At 40.7% G+C, this 23,751-nt stretch overlaps 1 protein-coding gene across 1 annotated transcript; it reads right to left on the bottom strand.

Annotated features, from left to right (window-relative positions):
• Positions 1-1,669: 1,669 nt before the first annotated feature.
• Positions 1,670-23,254, bottom strand: LOC139407728 (single-minded homolog 1-A-like). The gene is made up of 12 exons (XM_071151582.1): positions 23,080-23,254; positions 12,840-12,922; positions 12,391-12,480; positions 12,060-12,168; positions 11,869-11,954; positions 11,433-11,632; positions 10,791-10,897; positions 10,044-10,191; positions 4,635-4,800; positions 3,798-4,204; positions 2,101-2,462; positions 1,670-2,034 (listed from the first exon to the last, which is right to left on the bottom strand). The coding sequence occupies exons 1-12, from the start codon at positions 23,252-23,254 to the stop codon at positions 1,670-1,672; spliced, it is 2,298 nt and encodes a 765-aa protein (XP_071007683.1).
• Positions 23,255-23,751: the final 497 nt, after the last annotated feature.

The raw sequence follows: 23,751 nt of genomic DNA, 5'->3' as shown, positions 1-23,751 counted from the left end.
TCTGCCATTCAGCAGATGTTGACGAAAATGATCCCGCTAACGGGATGGGTACATCAAGAGGTTTTAAAGCGGAAGTGAGTAACACAAGCTGTGTGCTGTGATGGAGTGATATGAGGCCAACTGTCAACTGGAACAAATTACAACCAAAATAACTGTAGCTTCAAATGTTACTTTTAGAGCAGCACAACGTAGCTCAAAGTGTTATTTAACAAATTGTATCCACTCGTTTGATCAAACCGAGTCCTCCCACACATTGCACCTGTATTTAGAATCAAAATATGTTTTATCCCAAGTTAATAAATACTCTTATGACCTGTTGTCCAAAAAAAAAGAAAGCAATTTCTGAACATATTTACTTCATAAATAAAATTAGACAAGAGATACTTTACATATTTTCGGGATACGAAAAGTGAAACAGAACAATATTATTTTCTCAATTGAAACACATGAAGAAGCACCAGAAGTTTAAAGTGATACACATTGATGTCATGCCTTAAAGGAATACTGCGAGATTCTGTCTATGAATTCTTTGACTTACCCAGAGTCAGATGAAATTGTGTATACAATTTTTATGCCTCTGCGTGCAGTAAGAAGGAAGTTAGAGGTAGTTTCTCGAGCCAATGCTAACTAGCGTAATGACTGGAAGTCTACAGGTACAGTAGCATACACTAGCATACACCTAGGGGTAAGCAGAAAAACTGCTTCATTGCCAGAATCTCACAGTATCCTTTTAGAACTTCTACTAACAGGGGAAATTGGGCAAATAATATATAATCCTTCAAAGGGGTACACAGATAATGCAAACTTTGAAACTAAAGCAACCCTGCCACCAAACGTTGTACTTTGAAAAAATGAGATTAAATAAAAATCATTTTATTCGACACAATTAATAAATATGGAAAAACATTGGCATTTAATAAAAAAAAATACAATTTTGAAGTATTTCTGAGAAAGTTAAGCAATACTAAATCAGTTGAGGTCAAGGGGGTAAATGCAATTGAATTGCATATTGTCTACTACCATGAGAAAAGGTGAGAGTTCACTCCCATAGACCTACTTACTGGTGCATGACTATGTTGGGCCTAAAACATTGGGTTTATCTTTAACCAAGCTGAAAACTCACTGAAAACTTGAATAGTCATTCTGCAGCGTCTCAGTTCAATGCAGGGGGGGGGGGGAATTCAATTGTCCAGAGGGCAATATTTGGAATGAAACGTCATAATTACGTCAGTTTCTGGTTGTAAACTGGTTTGTAGATGTCAGATAACAAGATGACAAGCTACGATGTCTTTTTAATGATGTCATATTTTGGTTACAATTTCAGTAGGTAACCAAATTACAACCAGGTCAAGACATATTTTTCTGGTCGGTAAAAAGGCATTGAAAGAATGACCTTTTATTATCAGTATACAACTTGACTAAGGCATAACAAAAGCTGCCAGCCTGACATCATTGCAACCAGCTTTGCTTGCTGGGTCTGGGCTCTCAAGGGCACAGTGAAGTGTAACAGAGCAGACTGGTGTTATGGGGAATATCCTAAGTCCTATGTCAGGCGCAAAAAATAAACAAAAAGAAAAGGCCGAACTGTATGAGAAAGGATTCAGTTCATAAGTCCCACATACACACTCCATCATTGAGACACTAGGATGGATCTGTCCGTTATGTATGGTCAGCTCCCATTGGTGATGATCACTGATGTGCCCTTGTGTCCTTGCATCTGGTCGGCCTGCATCCTCATGTGGGGCACCATGTCGTACTGAGCCCCTCCGCAGCCCAGCCCCGAGTAGTTCCTCAGGCTCTCTGCGTCATACAGGTGCACCTGGGAGTAGCCGGTCAGGGCGTAGGCAGCATGCCTGTCCAGGGGCTGCATCTCCTGGGCCTGGTAAGGCAGTGGACTCCCCTGCTGCCCTAGAGGGTGGTGGTGGGGTGAGACGTCTGTCTGACCATGCAGGTAGTCTTTTGAGACAGACAGGCCTGACCTGGGGATCCCATCGGTGCTGGGGCTGCTGAGGCGCGACAGAGACGCCGGACTGGCTGTGTTGTTGTCGATGTTGCCATGGGAATCCAAAACCTTGCTGCCATCATCGCGGGGATAGAGGCGCTCGGAGGTGAGGGTGAGGTTGATGCCGTTGGCGACCCCCGGCCCGCGGCACACCACACCAGGCATGGCGGCCTGAGGGAGGGGCAGGGTAGAGGGGGTGAAGGAGCAGGGGCTGTTGTTGGAGGGGCCCCCCACTGGGCCCAGGGCGTCCAGTGGCCCCTTGCGCAGCTGCAAACGGCTCTCCTCCTCCTTAATCATGTGCTGCGTGGCATGGATCAGAGTCTCCATCTTGCTGGGCTCCTGAGGACTCGCTCGGAAATGGTCACTGCCAGTGCCATCGCGGCAACGCTCGCCCGAGTCACTGGTGGAGCCTCCGCCCCCTTCTGGTGAGCTGACCACGCTCTCTTCGTCCCAGTGACCCCTTCCTGTTAGACAAGGTGGCAACGTTTAGAAATCCAAGGTTAAAATCTCAAAATGTATGAAATAATAATACCAACATTTAATCAACAAAACTCTTAGAGCCATCCTAAACTGAAATGTACATATTGTTATGATTTTCACAGTACATGGATTTATTGCATATTTATGTTATACTCATGTGAGTTAGTGCCTATGACTGCAATTAACCCATAACAGTCTAATCCCTGCCTAAGCTATATGGAATTGTTTTAAGACGGGGGATCATTTAGCTATTTGATTTAGAATGTTAAGACCCCTTGATGTATCTGCAAAAAAATCGAAATAAATGATTTGATGAAATGGGCCTTACTGCTATTAGCCCATAAAAATGCATTGAATAACAGATTCACTACATGAAACAACAGTCCCACCAAAAAATCTAAAGGAAGGTTGTTCTGAGAGATTTAAGAAAGATCAGGAATCATTTTTGTATTTAACCCCTTATTTTTGGCACTCCACTGGTACCGGGGGACCTTCAGATGAGTCTTGTGACGAGTCGTCCTAGAGCAAAACAACCCACATGTACATGTTCGTGAGAGTCTCACCTTTCCAAAATGTGTCATATTAGTGTGTAGCCCAAACTGCTCGGACGCTACAGACAGAAGTTGGCAGATCGGCTGTACCGACTTCAGACGAGTCCCAAGACGCATTTGGGGGTTGTAGAACAAAATGGAGAACACCCTTGTGTTTGTGAGGGTTTGTAGGCCAAACCGTTCGAATACTGCAGACGATTTTGTGAGCAGACCGATTTTCAGGATGTCTCAGGGTCTGACTCTGGCTCTGTCACCTTTCACCGCAGATGCGGAAGTGCGACATCGGGCAGATGCGGTGGATTGAGACACATCCAATGCAGATATCTCCACCTTAAACTGATAGATTTTATTTTGCTAATTCGTTTTCCACTGGGGCGCAGACATCGACTCTAGGGGTTTTTAATACAAACTTAAAATAGGACTGGAATGGAGGACTACATTTTGTCATTCATCCACATGACCTAGCTGGCACCTGTTTCAACTATTGTTTGCACAGTAAGCGTGTAATGATATTTGATAATGTGCATACAACTGAACAAGTCATGTAAATCCCTAATAGACAGTACATTCCTGGCAGCAGCATCTTTGGGAGTTGTCTCTCAGTTTGAGGACATGAAAGATGAAATAAGTTTTCTTGAATTATTGCAAACAGACGGTAACAGTGTAAACAACTTCCCATGGTCCATAATGCCCTTGGCCTATTCAATCAAGGAGCTACCAGGGAAAAGTGACGTTTGATGATTTTCTAACCAGATGGCTGTGACCCTAACGCCTCACCATGGACCACGCTGTGGTAGGAAGTGAGGTCGTAGCCCTCGCCATTCTCCAAAGACGACTTGGGCAGGGAGAGGACGGAGCGTGTTGCGTCCCACCAGGCCTCCCGTCCAGATTGGGGAGCAGCGCCCAGGAAGTAACGGCCAGCCTGGCAGTGGGCACCACTGTTGCAGGCAGTGGCAGGATGGTGGGTGTGGCTGTGCGTGAGGTCCTCCTCGGAGAGAGCCAGGCCATAGCAGAGGGAGCCGGAGTCCGGGTAGAGTCTGTAGGCACAGGCCCCGCCCTCCGCTCCCTCACCTTGGTCCAGCAGCTGAGGGGAGGCAGATTCTGTCAGAGGGCTGCCTCCCCATTGGCTGTCCTGGTCGGACTCGGAACGCTCGGGGTGAAAGGCTGAAAACTGGAGAAAAGTTGAACATGTTAGGAAACTAGAACTTGGAATGTACAAGGTTTAAACTACGTTTTAAAGCAGTAGAAGGTGGTGTTACACCCTCTCCATCTTCTGTGATGTTTACCTTAAATACACATTATACTGATTATTGATGAAGAATGTTGCACACTAGTCATGTATTCTGGTCTGTCAAGTCACAAAGTCTGCCTTGTTTCTGGTGCATGTATTTCAGGATACTAGTTTGTTACAACACCTTGCCTAGAACAAGTGTCAAATTTGTATCAAATATGTATCACGTCATTGTAAAGAGGCACCGTCTTGCTTTATGTCGGCTCTTGTACCTGAACCGGGCTTAAAAGAGTTTGTGGCTAAGGGCGAAATAATCAGACCTGTTCTAATCGTATCACTGTGTACACCACACCGGTACCAAGTGTCTTACCTGCTGTGGGTAGGGAGACACTCTGATTTTGGCCTTGGTGTGTGTCAAACGGGACTTGGTCCCCTTCCTCTCCTCTGTACGACTCGGAGGGCTACTGTAGTGGAACGCTGGCTTGCTAGGGGTCATCTGGTCCAAGGACAGCTGCATTCCCTTATACTCAGTATCTCTACACACACAGACACAGATGAGAGCGAGCACATTAGCAAAAGAAGATGGAACTCTGGCGCAATAGTAATCCAGAATACTCCATGAACAATTCAATGGATCCCTCAACCAACATTTTGCTCAATAGACCTTCATCAGGGTTTCACAGAGGTGTGACTTGCACACGTAGTGAGCACATTTAAAACATGTTATTTCACAGAATTGTGGCAATACAGTATATAAAATGATGTACAATAAGTAATTCCTCCAATATACAGTGCCTTGCGAAAGTATTCGGCCCCCTTGAACTTTGCGACCTTTTGCCACATTTCAGGCTTCAAACATAAAGATATAAAACTGTATTTTTTTGTGAAGAATCAATAACAAGTGGGACACAATCATGAAGTGGAACGACATTTATTGGATATTTAAAACTTTTTGAACAAATCAAAAACTGAAAAATTGGGCGTGCAAAATTATTCAGCCCCCTTAAGTTAATACTTTGTAGCGCCACCTTTTGCTGCGATTACAGCTGTAAGTCGCTTGGGGTATGTCTCTATCAGTTTTGCACATCGAGAGACTGACATTTTTTCCCATTCCTCCTTGCAAAACAGCTCGAGCTCAGTGAGGTTGGATGGAGAGCATTTGTGAACAGCAGTTTTCAGTTCTTTCCACAGATTCTCGATTGGATTCAGGTCTGGACTTTGACTTGGCCATTCTAACACCTGGATATGTTTATTTTTGAACCATTCCATTGTAGATTTTGCTTTATGTTTTGGATCATTGTCTTGTTGGAAGACAAATCTCCGTCCCAGTCTCAGGTCTTTTGCAGACTCCATCAGGTTTTCTTCCAGAATGGTCCTGTATTTGGCTCCATCCATCTTCCCATCAATTTTAACCATCTTCCCTGTCCCTGCTGAAGAAAAGCAGGCCCAAACCATGATGCTGCCACCACCATGTTTGACAGTGGGGATGGTGTGTTCAGCTGTGTTTTTTTTTACACCAAACATAACGTTTTGCATTGTTGCCAAAAAGTTCAATTTTGGTTTCATCTGACCAGAGCACCTTCTTCCACATGTTTGGTGTGTCTCCCAGGTGGCTTGTGGCAAACTTTAAACAACACTTTTTATGGATATCTTTAAGAAATGGCTTTCTTCTTGCCACTCTTCCATAAAGGCCAAATTTGTGCAATATACGACTGATTGTTTTCCTATGGACAGAGTCTCCCACCTCAGCTGTAGATCTCTGCAGTTCATACAGAGTGATCATGGGCCTCTTGGCTGCATCTCTGATCAGTCTTCTCCTTGTATGAGCTGAAAGTTTAGAGGGACGGCCAGGTCTTGGTAGATTTGCAGTGGTCTGATACTCCTTCCATTTCAATATTATCGCTTGCACAGTGCTCCTTGGGATGTTTAAAGCTTGGGAAATCTTTTTGTATCCAAATCCGGCTTTAAACTTCTTCACAACAGTATCTCGGACCTGCCTGGTGTGTTCCTTGTTCTTCATGATGCTCTCTGCGCTTTTAACGGACCTCTGAGACTATCATAGTGCAGGTGCATTTATACGGAGACAGGTGGATTGTATTTATCATCATTAGTCATTTAGGTCAACATTGGATCATTCAGAGATCCTCACTGAACTTCTGGAGAGAGTTTGCTGCACTGAAAGTAAAGGGGCTGAATAATTTTGCACGCCCAATTTTTCAGTTTTTGATTTGTTAAAGTTTGAAATATCCAATAAATGTCGTTCCACTTCATGATTGTGTCCCACTTGTTATTGATTCTTCACAAAAAAATACAGTTTTATATCTTTATGTTTGAAGCCTGAAATGTGGCAAAAGGTCGCAAAGTTCAAGGGGGCCGAATACTTTCGCAAGGCACTGTATATATATACACCATTGTCTCTGCCAATATTTGCTATTGATAGTGAGAGAGACATAATTCACTAACACCTTCTTTGGAGTTTTGATTAATTTATTAATGGGATGACAGTTAGAAATGAGTAGGTTATATAAGATAAACTAGGTTGAGAGATTAACCCTCCTTTTTTGAGAAACACAACCAACACCCGAAGCAAAGTTAATAATTCATTGCTACTGCACAAACATTGTCAGAACACACGCACTTCCACTCACACACAAATTACAACCATTCCCATAATGTCAACACCATGCCTGTTGTGAATCTACTCCCTCAGTCTCATCTTACATTCTCTTGAGGTGAAAATGTACCTCGACACACACACACACACACAACCCCCTCCCAGATTGAATAACACAACATTGACTATTCATTTGTCACCTGTATGTACATATCATATAATGCATCTACCACCTTAGCATTCTAACCCACTGTCCTGGGAATGAACTCTATCAGACTTCAAAGTCATGAAGCGGTTCCTGTGTCAAACGCTCTGCAAACATGGCCCTATTCTTAACTTATCACATCAGCAGTATGTAATACCAGCACGTGGCATTTTAAACCCCTGTTCCCTGTCTCTGACCCCACTCAACCAGTTGCTGTAGTATGTTTCTTAATATGACCCGCTCTTTATGTGTGTGGCACCTTGCAATGGGAAAGGCAATATTTGGATAGTCAGTGTTTTGTGAGACATAGGGGGCATCCCAAATTGCACACTATTCCCTACATAGTACACTGCGTTTGACCAGAGCCCTATGGGCCATGGTCAAAAGTAGTGCACTATAGAGAATAGGGTGTTAATTGAAACACAAACATGGTTATTGCTCTTGCAGGTACAGTAGCAGTGACTGGTTCTCCATCCTATGTGTCCTCTCGGTGACCTATGCTAGAGCCAATAGTGCTGATATAGGCTTTTGTGCAAACTCAGCTGTGTTAGCTGAATTCCACATGGGGGTCAAAGTCAGACCACCTCCCATCTGAAATAAGCCACTGGCTCTCCATCCCAGAATCATGATTTATTAATGGAACGATGTGAACTGATGGAATAAAATGCTGTAGGTTAAGGTGATGAAATGGCTTTGCTGGTCTAGTATGCATTGTAAAATTCAGCAGTATTTGAAAGGTATTTGATGTTTATTTACTGTATGTTGGTGTATCTCACAGGGTGGAATTCAATCAAACCAGTGCTGAGGGGGAAAAAGTGTTCCATCTGCCGCAAAAACACATAAATCTGTATTACCTTTAGACCATTTTTAGAGGGAGAACCCACGTGTAACTCAGTGTTTCATCCTGAATACAAGCTAAACGTGTTTCATCCTGAATACAAGCTAAACGTGTTTCATCCTGAATACAAGCTAAACGTGTTTCATCCTGAATACAAGCTAAACGTGTTTCATCCTGAATACAAGCTAAAGGTGTTTCATCCTGAATACAAGCTAAACGTGTTTCATCCTGAATACAAGCTAAAGGTGTTTCATCCTGAATACAAGCTAAAGGTGTTTCATCCTGAATACAAGCTAAAGGTGTTTCATCCTGAATACAAGCTAAACGTGTTTCATCCTGAATACAAGCTAAAGGTGTTTCATCCTGAATACAAGCTAAAGGTGTTTCATCCTGAATACAAGCTAAAGGTGTTTCATCCTGAATACAAGCTAAAGGTGTTTCATCCTGAATACAAGCTAAAGGTGTTTCATCCTGAATACAAGCTAAACGTGTTTCATCCTGAATACAAGCTAAACGTGTTTCATCCTGAATACAAGCTAAAGGTGTTTCATCCTGAATACAAGCTAAAGGTGTTTCATCCTGAATACAAGCTTAAGGTGTTTCATCCTGAATACAAGCTAAAGGTGTTTCATCCTGAATACAAGCTAAACGTGTTTCATCCTGAATACAAGCTAAACGTGTTTCATCGTGAATACAAGCTAAACGTGTTTCATCCTGAATACAAGCTAAACGTGTTTCATCCTGAATACAAGCTAAACGTTTTTCATCCTGAATACAAGCTAAACGTGTTTCATCCTGAATATAAGCTAAACATGCAGTATGAATACACTAGAGAAGCCTCACTCCTTATTGAGTTGTATTTCTGAGTGTGTTGGGGTTTGCGGTAAATACATAACAATAGTAAATACACAAGAGCTGAAATGCAGACGGCTTAAATAAATACACACACACACACACACACACACACACACACACACACACACACACACAGAGAGAGAGAGAGATTAAAGAGCTAGGTCTGGATCATCCAAATCTAACAATGAAAATCCAACACGGGCAGCATGTATGAGTTTGCTATCGATTTCCAGTTTACTGTCAAATAGATTTTCTTTCCTTAGACACCAGGTCAATAATGAAAGTAGGTATTTTCCCCCAATGTTTATCTTACTGGTCTCAAAGGTCTTATCGCACCCGAAAAAAACATGTTCTGTGTAAATTAGGGTGTAGCAATAGAGGTGGCCATAAAGGGAACAAACTGAGAATGTGAGAGGTACACACAGCCCTACCCACTATCAGTCTAGCTGGGGTCATGAACTAAGTTTGTTGGTATTTCACTGATCTCATTCCCAGACACTTGTCTGGTGGACCAATGTGTCAAACTTGGCCTTCATTAGCCAATACAAAAAGGTCGGGAGAACCTCCCCTCGCATAGGCATTGGCTAATTTGGCTTAATCTACCAAACAATCATCTCCCACAACACCTTCCCCCTACCCCTCCCTGTACGCTAGCACACCACAAGCACAGAGCCACGCCTCGGTGTGATTCGCAAAAAAGGAATGATGACAAATCACAGAAGGCTGCTAAGGGGAAGACGGCTCATAATAATGGCTGGAATGGAGTCAATGTAAAGGTATCAACCACATGGAAACCACGTGTTTGATGAGTTCGATACCATTCCAGATATTATTATGCCTGTGTAACAAATATTTTATTTAGTAATAGAATTCTATGGTGACTCCCACTAAGGCCAGCTTTGAATAGTTAGTTATATGCACTGTGAGCAATAGCCTGGGGACGAGGTCAGTATTTCACTAATATCACAGGCCACGAGAAGGTAATGTTTTGTATGTGGAGATAGTTATGTTTATTCATTCAATTATTTGTTGCTTCTGCTCTGACAATGCCATTCTAATTGCCCCGAGGGGTTTCATAAACTCAAATCAAATTCAATTGAAATAATAATAATAATAATAATAATAATAATAATAATAATGATGATGATAATAATATATTTAGTCCTCCACAACTTCAGATGTTGATGAAGTAGAGAAAGGGAGTAGCTTGAATCGATTTGAATGGAACTGAATTGAATTGAGTTGAATTGAACAGAATGAGACTCACGTAAGAACGTAGTTGACGCTGACGATGCAGTGGGGTCTGGAGGAGCGGCTGTTGTGGACAATGGTGGCGTAGCTTTGCACCCACACCCAGCCCCCCTGTTTGGCTAGGAAACGGTAGTACTTAGTAGTCACCTGGCCCTTCACCAGCACTGTGAGGATCAAAGGAGAGGAGATGGAAGGGGTGGGAGTTGGGGAGGAGGAGGGAGAAGATAGGAGAAGAGGAGACATATTTTAGTTGGGATTGTTTTGACCTATCATGGGTCATTCTAAATTAATGATTGACAACTGAGCGCGGCAGGGGGCCGTTCCATCGCTTGCTGTCCCCATGGTGTGTTATAGAGACCACCTGCTGCTGTACATGTCGAACCGTTGAAAAATGTATTGATAATGATGGCCGATATTCTGGTCTGAGGCACTCAGTTGCACTCTGCTGACCATCATTCTGGTGTGTGTTCTAAAGGGGCTGAATCCTAACTTTGTACCCTTTAAGGGTACCCTTTAAGTCAGAGTACCACATGTGGTGTGGATCTCAAGTTCTGATTTCCTCTGGAGTGTTGAAAGGCACAGCTAGCTAATACTGTATGTGTGTTACAGGCCAAGGTCTGGTGTATTTTATAGTTGTGTCCTTTGATAAAAATGTATTTCAGAAATGTATTTCAATGTGTGGGATAAAGTTAAGGAAAAGAGCCAAAAGTCCAGTAAAAGGTAGTCTGACGAGGCAGGGCCCAACCTACTGTAACTAACTCACACAGGTGGTGGGCACAACGCAGGTGGAAGGTGTCACAGCTGTGGACGTGGTGGTACAGAGTCTTCTCAATGAGGTCCTGGGGCTCGTAACCAGTCAGCTCTGCCACCCTAGGGAGAGGAGGAGGGAGAAAAGGAGGGAGGAAGGGGTGAGAAGGCAAATGTTTTTGTCCTCTCTTTCAGCCATGGACTTTCATGTATTGAAGTTCACGCTGTTCTCCCTCCATGTATCATTATATGCTCAGAGTTCTATTGGATCCAAACTTGTTTTCATGCTGAGAAGGAACAGAACGTTCTGTAAAGTGGACCCCAGTGGCTTGAGGTCCAGGATTCCACTTTAAAATAATAAGACATGACACTTTTTAGATGCAGTAAGCCATTATAACTCCATAAATAATGGAATATATTGTAGCATTTCATGTTTGTGAATTCAATACTGTTTTGTTCCATTAAGTTGGGGACTTAATAGTCATTTAACAACTGTCACAGAGCACTAGTGGAAAAAACATCAAAAAACAACTTTAGCTGGTTTATGTCATGGCTGGCTCATCAAAACACCTGCTATAGGACTATGTAATTCAGTTATTCTCCTCCATATCCTATCCTTCAACCCATGCTTTATTTGTATGTTTTGCTGTAGACCTACCTCGAGTCGAGGAAGATTAGCTTCATGTCGAGGCTGGCTCTGAACATGAACATGTTGCTGTGCAGCTTGATCTCTGTCACGGCGCTGGGAGGCAAAGAGTGTCCCACTGCCACCAGGCCCACGTTCTGGTAGCAGCCGTCGAAAGACAACATGTCCAGGCTGTACTGACGGATCTTTAGGTAACCGCTGCAGTGGATCACCTGGGGGGGGGGGGGGGGGGGGGGGTATGTTGCTATTTTGTCCAGTCTTTTTATGTAAATTTTTTTACGCTCACTGTAAATGTTTAAACATTTCCATAAATTATACTTAAACCTATCTTTACGCTTAATTAAGTTATAATTAATTTGGCATTTATTAAATCAATAGAATGTGTATACAACATAGATAGTACTTTCAAGCAGCATTAGGCTATATACTTCCATTGCAAATCGTCTACCTTATATCCACCACTGGTGAGGCCGGCGTTTCTCTTTGCCAGCACACATTTCATCCTCAAGAAGAAAGAGCGCTCCATCTCATATTCTGGAAGAGGAGACTGAAAATATCAGTCTATTATCCAACGTACAAAACTGTATTCTATATGGGGTTTTATTCTCTCCAAGTTGGTTCTATATTCATATAGCCTACCTTGGACGAAATGTGAGTGGTATGGCTGATGTGGGGTGAGAACGGCAGTCATTTCGTCGTGGTCGGCGGGGTGGACATATTCGTAAATACTGTTCCCGGTCAGCTCTACCTGTTAAGAATTACCTCGGTAATTAAACAGTATTAATCACTCAACCATTCAAACATAATTCCATAATATCGAACATGAAAAACATTTGTAATATGGATATCACAAGCTCTTAAGCCTTATGCATAGCAAATAAAAAAGACTCCACTCACTCGACCAAATAAAACTTGACAAACCAAAAACACTAAATAGGCTAAGATGAATAGGCTATGACCAGGTGCTGACCTGAGAGAGTCCCAAATGGACTGATGCTGTCTCAGATATGTACATGATCTTTCCGTCCGGCGCCACTACAAAGATGAAGCCGTCCAATGTCTGGAGAAAAAAATGCATAAATTAATGCGTAGATCAAAGAAATATGAGGCCTATTCAAGAGCACTCAATGCATTACAGTCAGATTCGTGAGATCAAATATCAAACTAAATGTAACAGAACGGTGGTAGACATTTTGAGAATCATTATTTTTTGTAATATAATATTTGACAGTAATTTAGAAAATATAAATTAGTAAGCTTTCTAAATTACCTGGAGGATGTGGGATCCAACCTATCAAATCAAATGCAACATGTCTACATACATCTTAAGAATTATTATTTTCATTACTAGTAGGCTATTTAAACCATCATATTTTGCAGTGAATGTTCTATTAAATTGGTAGACTAAGCTAAAATTACCTGGAGAAGATGGGATCCCATCTCACGTCCGACATTGTCCAAAGTTCTCGTTCGACTCGTGTGACCCCAAGCTTCACCCAAACCTGAAACAAAGCGCCAGTATGTATATCAGCTCCTTTTCGCAAACCATATAGTCGTGCAATAATACACGTAACGCATGTGACAATGTTTCTTTATGCTGGTTTTTATTACGCCAGTTCTCTCTGTTGTTCTACGCCTATATATTTTAATAATAATAATACATACAGCTATGTGTGTCAACATTTTTTTTTTTAAGTACGATGAACAAAATGCTGCAGAAAGTTGATACAAATTAAGTGAACATCAAAACTTTAAATGCATGAAACATATGACATCCTCAACGGAACCAACAAAACACGATAATGCAAATAAATACAAGCGGCTCTTCTCGCAACGCCAAGCCAGATAGAAAATGCTAATCGTACAAAAACAATCAGTGTCTGAGTAAAGACTCGAATAACCCACCACCATTTCACATTTCAATATTGTCCAAACGATCCCTTCGCGTTTACACAGCTCAACAACAATACACAAATTATTTGGTCAACATTTGAAATAGCTTTTGCACAGCTCATCTCCTTATTTGTTTAGAAGTCAAATTAACCCAGGTGCCGTGGAAAACATATTTTACATTCTGCACGCATGCAAAGTAGCCTCCCTCTGAAAACAACATGCAGCGTTGGTTTGCAATGAGCTTGACGCAGTGATTTAGGCCTATAATAATGGACAAGGAGAGTATAGCCTATTTTATATATTTGTTTCCTTTTTCTTTTACGCAAGGCCTACAGGCTATTTGATATTTTCGCAATTAATTTGAGCAAAACCGTACATTTTTAGTCTGGCAATTTACTGTTAATTTTAGCTCCACAACATGACCAGTCGAAAGTAGGCCTGCTTTATAGACACATTATTTAAAAAATGTTGACATGAATGTAAGGATTATATAATTGATAGTGATATTTTGTTGTGCATGCATGTCTGTCCCTTCGTTGCATGCGTCATATTCAAATTGCTAGCCGCTGCAATCATGGGTGAGAGGCTGTTTTTCTCGCAATTCAACTCAGCTACTATATCACAGGGGTCACAATATGTACAGGTTACTAATTTGTCTGATGTATTCGAGAAGCGAAACCGCGGACTCAATGAGCATTAAGGCTAGCCTACATGTCTTACAAATAGGCCTAATAGGCAAAGAATAGATGCACCTGGCGTTTGAAGTGCTACTTAACGGACGTCAAGTGCCCTGAACCATAGAATAGTCGATGTGAGCAGAGAAACTTCCCACTGGGCACAGACGTCAATTCATTGAAATTACTTGGAAACAACCAGTGTGTGCCCGGTGGGTTAACATCTCACATCTCTGCTCTCGGGATATTTTTAGATGATTACGAGGTTTCAGACAGGCTGAGCTGTTCCCCAGTTTCAATAACCCATTACAGGTAGGCCTACACAAATATTATTCTGTTGACTATTAGGCCTAACATTAGTTTGGGCAGACAACGGTTTAGGGCTTTCTCTGTTTTTAGACACATTTTTGACTATTTTAATTGGGCACATTTTCTTTTTTCATAAAGAACGTCTAGTGTTTAGGCCCCTGAACACGGCAGTTAACCCACTGTTCCTAGGCCGTCATTGTAAATAAGAATTTGTTCTTAACTGACTTTTTAAATAAAGGTTCAATAAAAAATAAATACAAAATATACCAAAACATTCATCAAATTCAATACAAGCCTAATCAAAATGTTTATTTAGCCAATTAATGTCAATAATATTCCAAAATAATTCATCCTGTTGGCTACTTTTCAGCTATGTGTTCTACAAGCAATTGATAACTTATGTCAACCGCTGAAGAAATAGTTAGGCATATTTCCGTAATAATGATTTTCTAAAGGATAGGTACACTGTAAAAAAAAAAAAAATGTAATTGCCCTAGTAAATTAATATATAGTGAATAGAAACATACTGTATAAATTGAATACAGTAGAATACCGTAAACAACATTGTATTTTGGGAAAAATTCATTTCGGACTTAACCGTAAAAAAATACTACATAAAACACTGTAGCAGGTCACTTACTGTACTTATAATATTCAAAATAGAATTCCACACTAAAAGCACAGGGCAACAAAATCAAAAGCAAGTGAGAAAACGTTTGAGCAAATAATTATTACAAATATATACCAATATTCTTAGATAATTGGTACCTGTTTTGTTATTTATATCCATTGCTTTGTTTATGGCCATGCTGTTTTATATTATAGAATAAAATATACAATCAGGCACATCATACAAATAAATCATTTTCCATCATAAAAGGTAAAACAAGCACCCAAAAAATAGGAGCTACTTGTAAAACGCAGGCCCCTTGTGGAAATTAGGCGAATTGCAACATCATTTTGTCTGAGTTCGAACAACTTTCTCCCTCCCCTCCCACACCCCTGTCAATATATTAAATACCAGTAATGGTACCGTCAATTAAATACTATAACTTTTGATACCGTAAAATTGTAAGCTACTGTAAAACAACAGTTAAAAAAAAAATTACAGTAAGATAATTTGGTACCATAAAAAGACTACAGTATTATTATTGGTACCATACAGTCTTAGAAATAATTTGTATCATATTTCCCAGCATGCTCTACTGCAGGTAGATATGTTTAAATAGTTTATTTTTTATCTGTGTTTTTGCATGTACATTGATTAAACGCATTCTACACAAAGTTAAATTAAATAAAAATCTAAACTAATCCAATTAGTTAGTTTGATTTTTTTTGCATCCGTTATTGAAATGGTTGTTCCAGTTTAAATGGTTTAGATAGTCTACTCCCAATGTCCCGAACCGTGACAGTCAATCTCAATCCAGTGGTTGGATATCCTAACTCTGGCTGGATTCCAACAGGAATTACACATTACTTTGCAACCCAGCATAATGTGACTTGCAGGTAGGGTTGCAAAATACTTGTAACCTTCCCAAAATTCCCATATTTTCCAGAAATCCCAGTTGGAAGTGTCTTGGAAACAGGAAGGAATAAGCAGGAAATCCAGAATCGTTCGACCAGAATTTTTGGAAAATCTGGGAATTTTGGGAAAGAGTGGAATTTTGCAACACTACTTGCAGGCCTAATGTGGCCTGTAAAACCATGAGTTTCAGGCAGCTGTATTAGGATAAAACTAGACATCAAAATAAGTTATTATGAGATATATAATGTATTGTCAAAAATAGTTTAATTGTCATGATAACATTCGCCTAGGAACTCACTTGGTGAAAGCCACAGGACTGAAAATGATGGAACCATGTCTCTGTCACTAACAGCCATGGATGGTAGGTGACTGTACAATTCTCCCAAAAGGCAAGGCACACTGGGAAATATGCAAAGAAGGCTTCACGGTAAGAGTATTTGTTACCATAAAACAACTTTATAAGCGTTATTGACACTGCAAGTCAATTAATGCAACAGTAAACCATAAAAAAACAATATACTGTTGCTTTTTACAGTAACTTAAATATGTAACTGGTCACCAGTAAGTTACTGTAAAATCAACGGGAAATGTTTTACAATGTAGGCTCATTTATAATCACAAATGGTTATCAAATATAATGTTTGCTATTTCAAATACAGGTACAGTAGGTAGAGTCTGATATGATGTAGAATAATTTGATTGATTATAATGTGCACAATTACTTGGTCACAATAAAAATGTATTGTAGATGATTCTGATTAGCAATAATCAGAGATTTCTAATACATAATGGCTGATAGCTTATAGGCTTATGAAAAACACAATAGTGCAAAGTTACAAATAGCTAAGAGAAAACATTCCAAATAATAGTGTTGGTTTTGGTATCAGTAGGCCTTTGTCATACAATTAATTAGCATAGGCCTATTATAATTTTGTAATCATCAGTCCTCATTAGTCACTGTGTATCATCACATCTAAGTAGCCTACCTCGTGATTTCTTGCAACTTGCACCGGTAATTGTGTAGTAAAGTGAAAACAATTCAATGTGTCTGTTCCGTTTAGGTGACCTGCGATAAGACTGTCATAACATGATATGGCAGATGCTACAGGCCTATAAGCTATTTTTATTTTTGTAACTTTTTTTTCTTCAGATTCTTGCAACGTCATTCCTTGCATTTGTCATGAGCTTACCTAAACACAACACTGGGAAACTTTATGGTTGAGATAAAGTGAAGACCTAGATAACCAATAGATGTGTAGCAAATACACAAATACACCTAGTATTCACCATGCAGCCAGTCACAGGAATGTCATGAACCCCAGACATCTTAGGGGGAGCAAATTATGTGAGGATTGCTGGGGGGGATTTTAAGCATTTTTCAAACGTCTGAAAGAGCTTTTTCCTGCAACCTGGAGCCATAATTATTATGCTTAATTCTATGTCAAAAATGTGTTTATTTTTCTGCATATCTAAGCATACCACTTGAGCTGTCTGTATCCTCCTGAATGGTGGTGCTCTTTCTTTAAGAAACTAAATATGCCCTCTGCATCCCTGCTAAAATGGTGAGTCTTATTCAGTAGCCTACATTTAGTAATTGCTTATTTTCTAAAGTCTACCAACCTTGCCAGCAGGCATGCCAGTTAAGATAGTTAGACAAGCTAGTTACTATAACTTGATTGATAGTAGGGGTGTGCCCAGTACTTGAACACAACTAGTATGTAACTATATGGAGAATTTTCCAAATAGGATTATGACATGACACAATAATTTTTTGTAATTATTTGTGATCTGAAAAAAGTCATTTTCAGCAGGCAGTACTCATCTCTCTTTCACTCAAACAAAGTGAAGAGCCATGTTCTCTAAACAACTTTTGGCTAGTTCTTCTGTCTGTTTATACAATGGGTGTGTCTAATCCTGAATGCTGATTGATTAAAACCGCATTCCTGCCGGTGTCTATGCCACAAGTTACCACTGGCTAAATATATTACATTAAAAAGCCTACTCTGTTCTATCTGACTGTGCAATCCACTGTTTAATCAGCCCAGCCAGGCAATTAATAGACTTGATCTCCACTATAAAAAGCATCTAGACATTATCTCACATTTCTTTTAGACTAACATTTTGTTTTCAACAGCAGAGATTTGTATAAACCTTGCTGTCTGTCTCTCCAGCATTTGCAACATTGTTTCAATATTCAAATTTGATCTCCAGCTGTTGCATAGTAGGCTATGAGACAGACAGGCAGGCAGCTTTTCTCAGCCAGTCAAAATCACGAATCAGCATATCTTGTATGACAAAAGAAAAAATATCAATAGAAAACAAGTACAACTAAATGAAGTGCAGCTAGTTATTTCCTGCTTCAGTTTGAAGTGATTGTGTTAGCTGTGTTATTGGCTAGCTCCTCTGAACAACAGTGTCCTGACGAGAGAGCACATTTTCTATGTCAGGTGAAATCGAGCATCATTAGCTCATTGTTTTTGCATGAATCCAAATAAATGTCACTAGAAAACAGCTTAAACAAATGCAAATACAGATACTTTGTAGTTATTATGGCTGCACTGTTTGACCCGACTATATGTTAGCCGTGGTTGGCTAGCTAGCAAGTAAGGGGTTGCCAGCCAGTAAGTCAGTAGACATTTAAAACCAACTACTGGGTGGTGTCTAAAGATACAGAACTAATGTCTCTGCCAACAGAACTGATAGAACGAACAACCAGCCTGCTTGGGTAACAACCCTAGATTCGTGTCAGGACGACATCCTTGTGGAAGGATGAAATAGTGTCAAGAAATTCCTGAAAATAACATTCTTAACCCCTGTGTGGTGTTCGGGTCTGTGGGACACATTTTCAAAGGTTACTTAGAAGAAAAATGATACAATGAAACAAAAAATTCAACCTGAGACTCATTGGCCTTGGCTTATTTTCTGTGAAGAACTTGTAAAAGAACACATTTTCATTGAGTGAACCATGTGCTCTCTCCTACACATTTATATTACATATGTGGTGTTTGGGTCCACTGGACCCGAGGGTAATAAAAGTGAGGGAAAGTGTGTGTTTTTCTCTGAAAACAAGTAGAAATGAAATAAAAAGGTTTCCTGTGTGCCTTCACTCTGTCTTCCTCCTCCCTGGGCCTGCTGTTTGAACATAGCACATAGCCTGTCTCCCTCTTTTCATGCACTCTTTACCTTTTGCAGTGTGTGAAACTACACAATGTCTTGCGGGAACCTGCACAATGTTATTACAATACATTATTTCGGTATATTGTAAAAAAGTGCTGTATTTTCCCACACTCTACCCCAGTCAGGTGCATATTTGTTGAGGGACACAACAAATAAATATCTTTGCATGTGTGGTTCCTTACCACAATCAATCAGTATGGCAAAAATAATCTCTGCTCTGCACTTTGGAAGATGAAGAATTTTCAGAATAGGAGGGTCCTGTGTCTGTCAATTCATAGTCTGACAGTGTGATGGAAGAATATGATGAGATTGACACTCAGCCAGCCCCAGGACCAGCCAGTCAGCAACCAGCTCATCAGCAGCCTGCAGGAGGAGACATATGGATGTAAAAAAAAAAGAAGACATTTAATGGTCTTCTTGCCCAAGGAATGAGCCACCCCGCATGAATGCCAACGTGATAAGGATGCAACCAAGGCCGACGCAGATGGCTGTCACTCATATGGCGGACATCAAGTCTTCTTTTGAACTGTTCATCCCAGACACCATACAGAAAATCATTCTGGACTGCACTAATTTGGAGGGAAGGTGTGTTTTTGCAGAGAGATGGACCAAACTAATTTACTTGGATACTTCAGGGTTCTTATCCTTGCTGGTGTTCTCGGATCCAATGGGGAATCCACAGAATCCCTGTGGGATGCAGAAACTGGCAGGGAACCTTTCCGTGCAACAAGTTCTCTGGAAAACTTCCACATTATTTCCAAGATTATCCGCTTCAATAACCGAGACACCAGACCATCTCTGCGGCAGAGAGACAAGCTAACTGCAATCAGGTCAGTGCAGAGAGACAAGCTAACTGCAATCAGGTCAGTATGGGACAAGTGGGTGGACTGCCTTTCCCTGTTTTACAACCCTGGACCCAACACTACTGTTGATGAGCAGCTTATGCCATTTAGGGGCAGCTGCCCCTTCAGGCAGTACATGCCGTATAAACCTGCAAAATATGGAATCAAGATCTGGGCTGCCTGTGATGCTGCTTCATCATATGCGTGGAACTTGCAAGTGTAGATGGAGGAGCCCCTGAGAAGAACCAAGGGATGCGGGTTTTCCTGGAAGTGACACAGGGACTCCGTGGCCACAACATCACATGCATTAACTGTTTTACTTTGCACAAGCTGGGACAGGAGCTCACCAAGAGGAAGCTGACGATGGTATGAACAGTATGAAAAAACAAGCCAGAGCTCCCTCCTCCGCTGTTGAAAACACGGAACAGGCCTTTCAATTCCTCTAAGTTTGTGTTCACAGCCGACACGTCCCTAGTGTCCTGCCAAGAAAGGCAAAAATATGGTACTCTTGAGTACGCTGCATAGGGATGGGAGAATTTGTGGCCAGGAACATGAAAAAAACAGAAATCATAATGGATTACAATGCCACAAAAGGAGGGGTGGACAATTTAGATAAGCTGGTGACTGGCTACAGCTGAAAAATAAGAACCGTACGCTGGCCACTTGTGATATACTTCAACATCTTGGACATCTCAGTGTAAAACGTGTTTGCCATCTGGATGGCGTTAAACCCAGATTGGAACAGAGGGAAGTTCCAGAAGAGACGGCTCTTTCTCGTGGAGCTGGGCAAGGCTTTGTTAAGACCTCAAATCCAGAGGAGGCAACATATCCTAAGTACTCCAGCTTCTGCAGCCTTCGTGAGGAGGATTCAGGAGGAAGATGCTTCGCATCCGCCCGACCCACAGAACCAACAACTCCAATACCGGAAGTAAGTGTGAATGATATTGTTGCATGTGTGTGTGTGTCTGACTCTCCTACCTTGGCCTGCTGTAATTGTATATGTGAGTGAGATGTTAGTAAAATTCCTGAACTAAGTGTTGTCATCACTATATAATTGCAGCCGGTAGCAACAAGAAGAAGCACTGCGATGTGTGTGAACACAAGAAGGACAGGAAGACACAGTATACATGCATCAAGTGCAAAAAAATACATTTGCAACACACACACAGTAAAACTCTGTCCCTCATGTGATGTATAGACCGGCCTTATTTTGTGTTCAACGGGGTTCATTTATCATTTCCATAAAATACTGTATGTACAATTTTTTCCGTTCAAAGCAATAAACATCAATATTGATGAAAACCTTGTGTCATTTATATTTCTTCAAGATAAGCATGATTTATTTTACCCATGTCTTGATTATAATTTAATTTTGTTTACAAAAATCTAAATTTATCGAAAAAAACGAATAGCGCTTTTATTGATAAATGTGATCTAGCCATGTATGCTGTCTATATTGCTTCTAACTGATGTAAGTCAACATTTAAGTATTACGTTTTTTTACGTTAATTGTTATGGCTGTATTGTTTTAAAAAAACCAATAATGTTGTGGGTCCATCAGACCTGCGAACATTGGGAGAATAACAAAAACATGAACACCACACAAGGGTTCATGAAAATATGTAAATCATTATTTGAATATGTTGGCTCCTCTCGACTTCTTCTCCGGCCAAACAACAGCAAAGCCAACATATCCTCCAAACACCGGAACGGGCGGGGTATAGGTTGAGCCTGCTGCAATGATTGGATTCCAACAAGCCGCTCTCTCTCAGCCCTCATTTCCCCAGACAGACATACGCCGCTCTGTTGTACTCACTCACAGTCAGTCACTCCTCTCGGGACACAAGTCTCCCCTTCTCCAAACATTGTGTATGAATCAGAATCCATTGCTAGTCATTGTTGTTCAATCTAGTTATTTTCTGTCGATTTTGCTGAGGCCATAGGGTTTATTATGACTTTCTACTTGCCGTTGTTTAGTAGTCCTACTTTTTCTGTCTGTATAATTATTCCATTGCTGACTTTGTCTGTCGTTATGTCGTTCTTGCTATTATTATTTATTTTCGCCCAGGCATGTTTACCAAGCAACAGACCATTAGAAAATGAAATGACTAATGTAGATCATATATTTTGATTGTGGAAATGTTGTAGCATAAGTAGGCCTATCAGGAGATAAAATAAATGCTGGCAGTAGTAGCCAGCCATGCATTAGACTATTAATTAGCCCGTGTCGTTGACAATTGACTAGGATGAAGTAAGTCAAACCTGCATTTTCATATGTTGGGGTGGTAGACCAACCTTTGAACAATCTTTGTGAATGAGTGAAGGAACATAATGCCCTCCAAGATGCATCTCTGAGTGCTTGCAGCAGTAATGAGCACTTTAGGCTTTACCAGCATTTAAAGTGCACTTCCGGGTTTTGATCATGGAGTAAATCTGACTATGAGTAGGCTATCATGTGTGATAAAAACAGATATGAGTATGACTGAATAGAAGTATGAAGAGATCACACCCCAGAGGCCTAGACATTTTTTATCTGGAAAAATCGAAAGCGACCTGAGTGGATCAATTAGGTCTTCTCCCGCTGTTTCGCGCCTCAGGTGATCAGATGCCAGTAGCACGCAGGGCGTTTTATAATTGATGCGGCCGTCATTGTCAGTCACACAGCATAGCAGCCTGTTGAGATCGAGGGAAGATGGTGGCTAATCGCCTTCGACGCATTTCGATCCCCTGACCCCGAAAATGGCCTAAATGTAGACACGCCGAGGCGTGGATCTGCGACGACCCTCCGCATGCACGCACACGCACGCATGAAATTACACTGGCCTACTGTAGCAACATGGTAGCCTATTGTAGCAATAACTGGTAGATGAAAAAAACAAATCAAAAGGCTAATAAGATAAAACAACAACATCAGCAATGACTGCAACAGAAAGACAGCAGCTGCTAGGTGTCATCGCAATATAAATATAATAATATATAAATATAATAAAATATAATAAATATAATTACACAATATAGCGTATTAACAGCTGTTATAGGATATAACGTAGCATAATAAACATATGCACAATAACCATAATCAGTAGGAAAATGCAGGTGAATAAATAAAAAACGAACAAAAAAACAGGTAAGAGATGGGCCCACAGAAAAATACAAATAAGTATAGTCTACAGATAAATGGCAAATGGCATAGCCTATATAAGAGAAGACTGTATTGTTAAAGCTTAAAATATACTTACCCTGAGGGAAGACAATTCTCATCTTCAGATAACTTGTTGTCAGTCTTATTATAGACGCTTTGTCCAGCTGAGACGTGATAGCCGAGGGTAAAGGCAACATTTTGGCCAGTTCATAGAATTCGCTGTTCTCCTTTTCCCGTCTAGTCCTTGCGGCAGTTTTGGATTTCTCCTTCATTGTGTGTTCTCTCTCTCTGCCCCTCCTTTTGTTAAATGTTAGGCTTTCATTCCTTTACTGTCATGTCGGTCCATCAAACCCAGAAAATAGAACGATTTCCGTTTCGTCTATTTGTCATGATTTTGGCTTTTCAACTAACACCCTTAAAACGCGCGCTGTGGCAGCACTTCCAATGCACTTCATACGGTTCCCGAATTCCTACACCGAAACATGCGCCGAATGGATACGTTGATATCCCGTGTTCTTCTCGTGTAAATTAAGAATTTCTTGAAAGCACACGACATAAATTCTCCCTCAGAATGGTAAGGGGCCTGTCCACGGTGTAAACTGATATTGGCATTTCTCCATGCACTGAAAAACACAGGGCATAGCACAAGCCATAATATCATTAAAGGCTTACCAATATATTTTTGATCAACAAAATGCAAAACGCCTACTTTCAAACTATGGAAACATGTAGGCTATTTTCTAAAATAAATAAAAATGGATTATCCATG

This window comes from Oncorhynchus clarkii, chromosome 4 (assembly GCF_045791955.1).
Source record: "Oncorhynchus clarkii lewisi isolate Uvic-CL-2024 chromosome 4, UVic_Ocla_1.0, whole genome shotgun sequence".
Taxonomy (NCBI): Eukaryota; Metazoa; Chordata; class Actinopteri; order Salmoniformes; family Salmonidae; genus Oncorhynchus; species Oncorhynchus clarkii.
The sequence above is the reverse complement of the archived record's forward strand: the minus strand, read 5'-3'. Positions and strand labels throughout refer to the sequence as shown.